The sequence below is a fragment of the Alosa sapidissima genome, chromosome 6 (assembly GCF_018492685.1).
Source record: "Alosa sapidissima isolate fAloSap1 chromosome 6, fAloSap1.pri, whole genome shotgun sequence".
NCBI lineage: Eukaryota > Metazoa > Chordata > Actinopteri > Clupeiformes > Clupeidae > Alosa > Alosa sapidissima.
This window is the reverse complement of record NC_055962.1, coordinates 16,542,313-16,552,131: the sequence shown is the minus strand read 5'-3', so window position 1 is coordinate 16,552,131 and position 9,819 is coordinate 16,542,313. Positions and strand designations below refer to the sequence as shown.

Below are 9,819 nucleotides of genomic sequence, written 5' to 3'. Positions count from 1 at the left end.
GAGCACGATCCTGTCAACATCCACGTGTGCTTTCCTTGTGTAACATCACGTGAAATGAAAACACTGCTGTTCCGCAGTGAATTATTTACCATGTCAAAGCACTGCTGGGATATACTGTAGCTGCTGCTCCTTTGGCTTGGCCTCTTGTACTTCCAAAGCATTAGCTAATGTAAGGGCTTGTGTCATTCATGGACGGCGTATCGCACTGCTGCGGCTGCTCAGCATCTGTGCTACTGACAAAGCTACTGAAAGTGAGCACAACCAGCTCCTTGTTAGCGTAACTGTGAATGCTCAATAGTCAGAGAATGCTATGTCCCCTGATAGGAGCCAAGCAGACCCTTAGTCACAATGAGGGCATCCCAGCTGCCCCAACAAAATCTATGCACTATATAACTGTTCAAGTTGGTTACAACAGTCAATAATTTCAGATATACATGGGAGAAGTGTTACATTCCTTGTGCTGTAGGGGGTTTCTCACAGTGGAATAAGCCATAACCAAGCCCATTTAACAAGGCACAACATGAGGCAGGGTACAATGACAATGCACAGTTGGCTGGCGGCAGTCACAAAAGCGCCGCATGTTGTACCCAGGATCCATAAAGGCACTCCTTCATGGTACCATATGCACCACCTGTAGCCTGAATCCCCAACCAAAAAAACAAAAATGCAACCAAAGCAAAATCACCAGTAAAGCAACCTTTCTGCGCAAAAAAAAAAAACACATCGCCAACAGAGCAGCCTTCGTGAGCATTTCACTGGGGTTATCAAGCAGGCACCTTCCTTCACTGGCGTTTCATTGAATTAGGCCCACGACACCTCCAGAAGGCTCAACAGTAGTGTCTGTCATCCCAGACCTCCCTCCACACTCATGATGGGTTCCTCTACCAACAAACTCATCAGTCGATACTCTTTGTTGCTGTGGATATTATGATGCGATCAGAAACATAACCAAAGAAAATATAAGTATAAAGTATATATACTCTTTTGATCCCGTGAGGGAAATTTGATCTCTGCATTTATCCCAATCCGTAAATTAGTGAAACACACTCAGCACACAGTGAGGTGAAGCACACACACTAATCCCGACGCAGTGAGCTGCCTGCTACAGCGGCGCTCGGGGAGCAGTGGGGGGTTAGGTGCCTTGCTCAAGGGCACTTCAGCCGTTCCTACTGGTCGGGGTTTGAACTGGCAACCCTCAGGTTACAAGTCCGAAGCGCTAACCAGTAGGCCACGGCTGCCAAATAGTGATATCTGTCTACAGATGGTACCTTTCAACATACAGATTAACATATGTGACTATTCACTGCATATGCTACAAAGTATGCATATGGAATGGAAAAGATGTGATGTGAAATAGGATTCTCCACACATCCTCAAGCTGAAACTGGAAAATCAGGTGCTTCACAGCTGTTGGTTGGCAGACTATTAAAACAAACAAAACAGACTGGAGCACACTGATTTAAACTTTCTAAACTTTCTTTACTTGCCGTAATTTCCCAACTATTAACTGGTTTATACATTGATTTTGCAAATTTTCTTCAGCTATGAGGTTAATACATGGGGGCAGTTAATATGGTATAATATGGTTTTGTTTGTTTTTAGCTAAAACACTGTCTTGCGGTTTATACACAATGCAGCTAATACACAGGAAATTACTGTAGTGCAAACAAAAACCGACTAACGTTTCAACACGTCTGTGACCTCGTCAGAGTCCAGTGTGTTGACTGTTGGACAGTGCTGTAGATGACCTGTCCTCTGGGCAGAAGTGGCCTCTGTTTGTTTGTTGGTCTCTCCCACTCGTCCTTTGAGGAAATGGCTGGGCCATGACTCTGTAATGAGCTGGTTGAGCTCTCAGCTCATTATCCACTCAGGACCTCCACTTCAAACGCGCAGCCTCTGTCACTGCCACTCCATTCATCTTCACTCATTTCATCTCCCTCTCTCTGTATGTCTGTGTGTGTGTGTGTGTGTGTGTGTGTGTGTGATATGCAATATGCATCATCAAGATTTCTGCTTCCCCCTTCAGCCAGGTGTTCTGACTTGATAGTGTTGACAAACCAAAAAGCATTCTGGTTGCTAGGCAACAACCTACGCAGTTGATTCCTAGGAGATGCACACGTCACACAGGTCTCTGTAGAGAGACTGAACTTTACACCTTTTAAATCACTATGTGAAATCCTCCATGAAGGATTCAGACACGTCTCATTTGCAGAAATGACACAATTCAGTCAGTAATCGAACTAATCTATGTTAAAATATATTCTGAAAATGCTCCTCTACTGTCAGCTGTCAGTGAGTGGAAGTTCTGTCTGAATGACGTCAAGCCCTACAGCAAAATGGCCACCCTGGTTGCTAGTGGCAACCACCGAGCAGTTCAACGGAACCATCAATAACACCGACAGACCACCCATGATTCTGAATAGCAATGTCCGAGACAGTGGTTGGGGGAAAACCAAAGGAAAGGCTTTGCTCTCTTTGTGTATTTCAGGCATATCAGGCAACAACCCCCCCCCCCCCCACCCCCCAGAATGTCTCAAGGTGAAGGACCTAGTACATTTAACTGGGGTAAACAGCTAAAAACACCATGGCATTATCAAAGAGAGCTTCAACACACTGACAATGACATTGTGTCCTTCAGAATCACACGCCCTGTCCAATCAAGCCACTGATTTCTCCTGCTCCCAGACCAGCTATATCTCACACGTTTGAACAATCCCCTCCCCCCGTTTTCCATCATAGTGAAGTGTCCACAGAGACATATCACAATTGTGCCTTAACAAAAGCTTAAAACATGCATTTCTCTCAACATTAAATGTGGTGGGTGTCGTAAAACCAACACACACATCTGACTTTGAAACAGCATCTCCACACCTGCAATGAAACCCCCTGCATGAGAACAGAACCGCAGAGATGCTCTGAGCACATGCTCATGGACATGCAGATGAGACCAACCCTGTGAGCTTGGTTTCTCCTCCAAAGCCACCCTTTTCATGCAGACATGTCTGTCTGACGTTACTCAAAATGACACACACACACACACACACATACTTCCCTTCCCCCTCCTGAGGCATACTGTACACAGTAATCAGCTTTCAGAAATAGCACATCAGCACCCAACCCCCCCCCCCCCTCCCTGCATCCATACTGCCGTGTATAAAAGTGATGACAACCATTGGTGTTAACACTAGCACCTGGTATGTTTGTCAGAGAGAAGGTAGAGTGGATCAGTCAGCAGGTGGTGTTTGGCACAGGGATAGCTCTGTAAGATGGAGTCTGAATGACAATCAGACTCATGTGGATGGAGCCTGACTTAGACGAGAGGGAAGGCTGGCTGAATGAGCAGTAGCTTTTAAAGATTATATACATCAATGTTGTGTGTAGTCTGATAACTCCTAATAGCAGAGCCCTATGGCATCCTTCTAAAAAAACACAAATTAGTCTAGGATGAAATTCGTTGCGGTGAAAAATTCATCCAAGACTGAATTTCATCCTCGGTGTGTAAAGAATAAGAACACATGTAACTTTGTACGTGACAATAACTTGACATACCCCCCCCCCCCCCAGACCTGTTACAGTCAGCTGATCTTCTATGGGGCACACTATGCTACAGTCCAGCCTCAGACACGTGGAGTGTGGGGTACACTGGAGGGGGCCGGCTCACCTGCAACATCAGCTCGCAGTCCTCGCGGCCCACGAAGATCATCTCCCGCGGCAACCGGTGCCGCATGCCCGAGCTGCTCACCAGGAACCATGATGTCACACTCATCTTCACTGCTCCACCCAGAACACGCTTTGCATCCTGGGTAAAAGACCAAAAAAGATAACTAAGCACAGAGACTTGATTTTCATTCCACAGGGGCCTGCTTCACCACTTTCATTAAGATAGCGTGCATCTGCAATCTGGGGAGATCAGTGACCCCCTCCATTGTCTTCATGAAAAGGGATCAGTGTTTCTTTCCAGCTATTGTGTCTTTTCTCTTACTCAGCAAAAACTGCTGCATTCATGGGCTGACGAGGGACCAGGAGAAACAAATTGCATACTACACACATAACAACAAATCAAGTCAATACCTCTAAGTAAAAATGTAAAAGCAAATGCAATTTATTTTTGTCATTTCTGGTACTACGACTAGAACAACGGAGACGTAATCGCTTGTTTTTTTCAGGGTGTCTGCAAGCTGTAATTGGTGTCCCTGCTCTAACTGCTTTCAAATGACCGGATCCATTTCAGTCACCGATATCTAAAAGAGGATCAATACCAATATGGCTGCTACAGGCAACTTCATTTTAAGGCTAATCAATGTCTTCTCACGTGGGAGGAAAGATTAGCCCTGGATGTACAGAACTGCTGATGACTCTGCAGCACATCCAACGTCCCTAATTCAGTACACCATCTTGTACAAGACTATGTACAAAAGACATAAATAATGAGTTTCATAAGGCTTTATACTTTCCCTATTCTACAGTGAATAGAATGAACAGGAATTTCCTGAAGGTTGTCACAAGGTGAAGTTTAAGCTCTTTGAGCTCTGGACGCAGCTCCATCTTTTCAGTCTGCTCAGGAAACACATGGATTAAAATGAATAGATCTGATCGGGCACTGCTGGTGTTCCATCAGGCAGAGTCGTATTAGCATTAATGCGCCGCAGCGCTTTAGAGGAAACGGACACAGCAGGCCTGCGGGAGGGCCGTGTCCAGCATCGGACAACGAGGCCTATCAAATTACCCCACCTCAAACACTCTCAAGCGCTCTGACTGACCCAAGTGTCAGCAGAGTGTTTGTGGTTTGGAGAAAATCAGGAGGGAGGAGGAACAGAGAGGTCTCTGAAGGACAGACAGTGCTTGCTTTGCCACCACGAGCAGGGGTGTAGTGGTAAAATAAGAGGTGGGTAAACTATGAATTCTATGATCACGGAAAGGTGGACTGCGCCAGGCAGTATCAGATTTTTCAAAAAACCATTCAGCTTTTTGAAGCATTGAAGCATTCAGCTTCATCATAAACATGTTTGATGATGGTGGTTATTGTCCAATGTTTATAACAATACCAGTGGTATTAAATGGTTCCTAGTGTGCTGATGGTGAATGTGGATAATACAGTGTGCTTTCTGAATGTTAAAAGTTGCATTTGGTGAATAAACTCTTTTGAGGTGGATAAACTATTTCTGAAATTTCAGAGGTGGATAAACTGTGTTTACTTGCGTTTAGCCTCCACTACAACCCTGACCACGAGACAAACACATGCTTTAGGAGAGGGGAGGGAAAAATGGCTTTACAGCTATGGCATGGCAACCAGAGCCTAGGTTGTGTTCCATGGCAACATGTGTCTATGAAAACATTCTCAACAAATCACATCACACAGGGTCTCTTTTACCAACACTCGTACTAAAGGTTAAGTGTTAGATTTCATTAATTAGATTTTTGAGGAGTGAATATATTACATGGTATATTTGCATGCCACTATTTATTCATGCGAGTAATGACCCTTAAATATTTCCTATACACTTGTGCTGCAAAGTCAGTGCAGAATGCTGTGTTTAGTTGGTTTGTTTCCAACGCTCCTGATTCTCTAACTTGACACATTTAGGACAAGTGTTGATCTCATTTTAAAAGTCAAGTAACCGTTGTGAAATCATGCTTCTCTGCACGAACTCCCTAAACGCCTGTCTAAATGCGTCAGCATCCCCCTGCCTGTCGCCTACCCTTACTATCTCATGTCTACCCTTGTGAAGATCTCTTATTTCGGGGGCACCACACAGACTCAACGTGGCAGCAGTGTCACTAGGTGGTAGCGTTCCAGACGCAGGGCGGGGTGGGGAGGTCGATGGAGGGTGGGTGATCTGAAAGATGCTACATGAGGGAGAACTGACGCTTGGCAGCCTGGCCATAGTATCAGAGGGCTACAAAAAATCTCTAACTTTAATCTCAATATTTTATCTTTAATCTGTAATATCTCCATACTAAGGCTTTGGCTTTGGCTTGCTAAAGCCTGATTCATGAAGGCAGAATGGACATGTGGACACACACACACACACACACACTGTAGTAGCAGTGATAAACATAGAGGGAAGGTCTTAGGATATGTGCTGTGCTGAATGCACTACTCATGGAGGCCAGGATTATGGTCACTACTATGGAATGATCTGTTCCGTCGAAAGCATCATTTCAATTCATCACATCTACATGAATGAATGCTGATGCACATTTTGAATGAGGAAAAAGGTGTAAACTGAGGAGCGTAGTTCTGGTTAAAGCAATGGAAAGCAAATTGACAGACACATTGCATAGACACACACACACACACAACTGAATTCTGCTTAAAGCTTTTATTCCATACAGTACCTTGCCCTTAGTGACAAGCACCACTACCTCTTATAAGACTCCCTGTTTGGGTGACCTACAGTAGTAGGCACCATGATGGTCCCTCAGGGCTGATGAGGGGGACTGGAGGAAGACCTTGGATGGGGAGGGCAAGGCTCCCTGAACTCTATGGTAGATTATCAGTCCCTCAAATGTTGATGTCGAGTTACTGCGAAGACTGCTAAGATACACTGTACAAGCCTATCGTGTGAGACAACATTGTGTGCAACACAGAATGGCCAAAGGTCATACACAACCAGACTGTGACAGATTGCTGCCCCCCCCCCCCCCACTCCCCTCCTCATCACAGGCGTCTGTGTGCCATAGGCCAGTGGGCACAGTGCTGTCCAATGTGTGTACCTCACCCCACCATCCACCTACACCCCAGCAGAGAACCAGCTGCTCTTGGATCCCTGCCTGCCTGTGTGCATGCCTGCCTCCCCAGGTCTCTCGGTCCCAGAGAAATCCACATCGTCAGCTGCGGGGCTGGCTGTGTGTGGCCCAGGGGGTGTTATGTTGCATGAGGCCAAGACACTAGAGCATTCTCATCGCAGGCTAAGATGCTGTTGCTGAGAGATGCTGTGGTTCTCTAAAGCAGGTCATCCAGTCATCTTTTAAGAGGGAGACATGCCAAAGTCCTTTTGAATTCTTGGAGAGCATGGATCCATTGTCAGTAAAGGTTGATGGGAATGAATGAATGAATGAATGAATGAATGAATGATGGATGATTTTTGCATTTCTGATACAGAACTATAGGCTATATGAATTTACAGTTAACATCTAGAGTATATAATCTACTATATATACATATAAACCATCTCTTTCATTTACAAATGGTAGCTCTGGTGTAGTCCCACGGGTAGTATAAAAACAAACGTTTTTTTCAATGCTTAAAACCTCCCATACAGCATTTAGGCTATAAAACGGTCTATTTACAGAACGGCCATTCCATTTACTGAAATTAACTGCATATAGTTTATTTCTTTTAGGTAGTTTTGGCCAATGTGTGCAACAGGGCGTCTTACCAATTAAACGGAGGACTTCATATTGTAGCCTTTCATTTTGGGCCCAACAATTCATCGAATGCTATTAAGTGGGCAAAGGAATGCCATTAGTCTATGACTGAAACTATCATTAAGCAACCATTTAATGATAGTTCCAAATCAGCAAAATTCCGAGATTAAACCTTTCAACGCGATAATCGTTTGAGCGTAATTGCAAGGGCACATGTCACAACAGGCCGCAGATAGGCTACTCTCGCTGGACCCCGTGATTCAGCATCCAAATTCGGTAGGCGCCGTCACGTCGCTATCATAGCCGGGTGATTAAATGTGTTAAAACATTGATCGAATTTGCCTTTTTTAAACTATGTGTATGAAACATGGCCGAGAGCAAACGGACCGATTGACCGATGCAAATAGGTTGGAGATAGTGGAAATATTTGACCAGGTTGTGCGACTGGTGTTGCATGGTGGCTGGCAGGATGCTGCCTATCGACAGTCTGTCTGCCCATCCCCGTTTGCCGTCGGCATGCCTCGGATGCAACTATTACGCCTCATTTCGTAATGTTTGCATAAAACAGAGTATTTTTAGTTTACACACTGGTTTTATGTGTAATCTTTCGGCTAGGCTAAATTGTATGGGCTATAGGCTATTGTGAAAGTCTACGGCACCGCTTTGCGCGTTTAATTCCTTTCACAACCTCAATGAACTGACAGAAGAAACCGTAGCACCACTCACACAATAACGTTTGAATATTTGGAACATTTAGGCTATTGGTCCCTACAACAACAGATCCTCCTTGTCTTAGTATCCCTACTGACTCCAGAGGAACATCATGACTCCCGATTCCGCGACCTACCTACAACATTCCAGATGCCGCCGCTTCTCCCACAAAAGCAACAAATGATGTCACCATGAATTTGACACAAATGCTTTGCCACACGTGTCAAACGAATCTCTTAAAACATCCACGTCTTGCTGTCGAGATCACTCCGGGTATTCACTGTCTCTTTTCTAGACGAATCCTCCCATGTCCATCCACGGGACTCGGCTGCTGTGGTATCTCCGGTGCGATGGGAGAGATGAGACTGTCACCACCAGCTCTGGACCAGCCCGAGAGCAGCGCCGCTAAAGGCTGGTTGGCGCAACCTCAGCAAAGCTCATACAATCGCCCAGCCCTGCTTCCACAGCAACGACCGTCACCACCTACACAGCCTAGGGAAAACAGTCAAAAGTCCAGACGATTTTACGGCAAGACTGAGTCTATTAACTGTCTAAAAGGTAAATGACATATTCCACTTGGCTGAATATACGTAAGCCTATCAATAAATACATTTGGGCTCACGTGGGTTATGGAAGGATGTATTGACTCTGACGTCACCTTCCTTTGTTTCTTTTCATTAAAAATCAATACCCATACAGTAGCCTACCCTAGGCTATATTAAAGAAAATTAATATGTGTCTATCATGAAGAATAACTTTACACGTATTATTAAATAGTTATGCTGAAATGTTAAATTGGGCTCGTTTGATTTGTTATAGGCTGTCATGCGCAGGTGTAATTTTTCTATAGCCTATGATAGCCCTCCTTCTTTCCGTGCCTTTGATTACGTAAGAGGGGCAATCATTACTCTTGGAAATTCATTAGGCCACTATTTCGATTTTTACCTAAAATATATTATATACTGTAGGTGTATTGTTTTTTTGTTTTTAAAAAAAAAAATAGTATTCAGACATTACATTTTACATTATGACTTATCAGATGGTTGTGATTTCCTGACTTCATCTAGATCCTTGATTTGTTTTTGTTTTTTCAGTCATTTTAATATTGTTCAGGAGCAGCGTTATTCCAATTTACAAGTCAATTAATTGGTAAGAGAAATAAAAGACAAAGACAATGTTCACCTGTAATATCACCCTTTTACATTACACTAGACATCTTATTTTACAGGTATGTAGCATAATGGCTGGCCTGGTGTCACAATTCTTGAATTTGACTGAGGCATTGAAAATCCTTTGTGTGTGTGCTGTACTATTGCACAGGGTCATCTGTTAGATAGCATATGGGAGTAGGAGATAAGTGGAATGGTCAGATGAGGCGAGGCTGACGTCACGTCTGAAATATGAATCCACTGAAATAAACACATTTGAAGACTGCTTTGTCAGTAAATCCTTAAGTTTGGGCATTTTTTGTGGTGTGTTCTTAGTGAATCATGATTAGGTGTTCTGCAAACATCTTCTAAACATCTACCTCCCTGTACTATGTATCACTGTCACATAGTCTGCCATGTACATATCATGAAATAATGGAACACCTTTATTAACTAGATGTACCGCATAGCGATACAAAATATGACCGCCGCTCAGTCCTGTACATCCATTCCGCGAAAATAAATCACACTTCAATTTGTCTCCATATTTTACTCCATCCCCCACTCTTGAAACTTTTGTGTATGCTTG

The 9,819-nt window shown here is 44.0% G+C and overlaps 1 protein-coding gene across 5 annotated transcripts in view; it reads right to left on the bottom strand.

The window, feature by feature from the left end:
* cep170bb (centrosomal protein 170Bb) overlaps nucleotides 1–8,646 on the bottom strand; it is a 26,900-nt gene extending 18,254 nt beyond the window's left edge. For all 5 annotated transcript variants that reach the window (XM_042096523.1, XM_042096529.1, XM_042096524.1 and 2 more), the window contains exons 1-2: nucleotides 8,219–8,646; nucleotides 3,662–3,799 (exon numbers count right to left, since the gene is read on the bottom strand). In XM_042096523.1, the coding sequence (XP_041952457.1) occupies nucleotides 3,662–3,766 (105 nt within the window). In that variant the 5' untranslated portion in view covers nucleotides 3,767–3,799; nucleotides 8,219–8,646. The remainder of the gene's footprint in view (nucleotides 1–3,661; nucleotides 3,800–8,218) is intronic.
* Nucleotides 8,647–9,819: the final 1,173 nt, after the last annotated feature.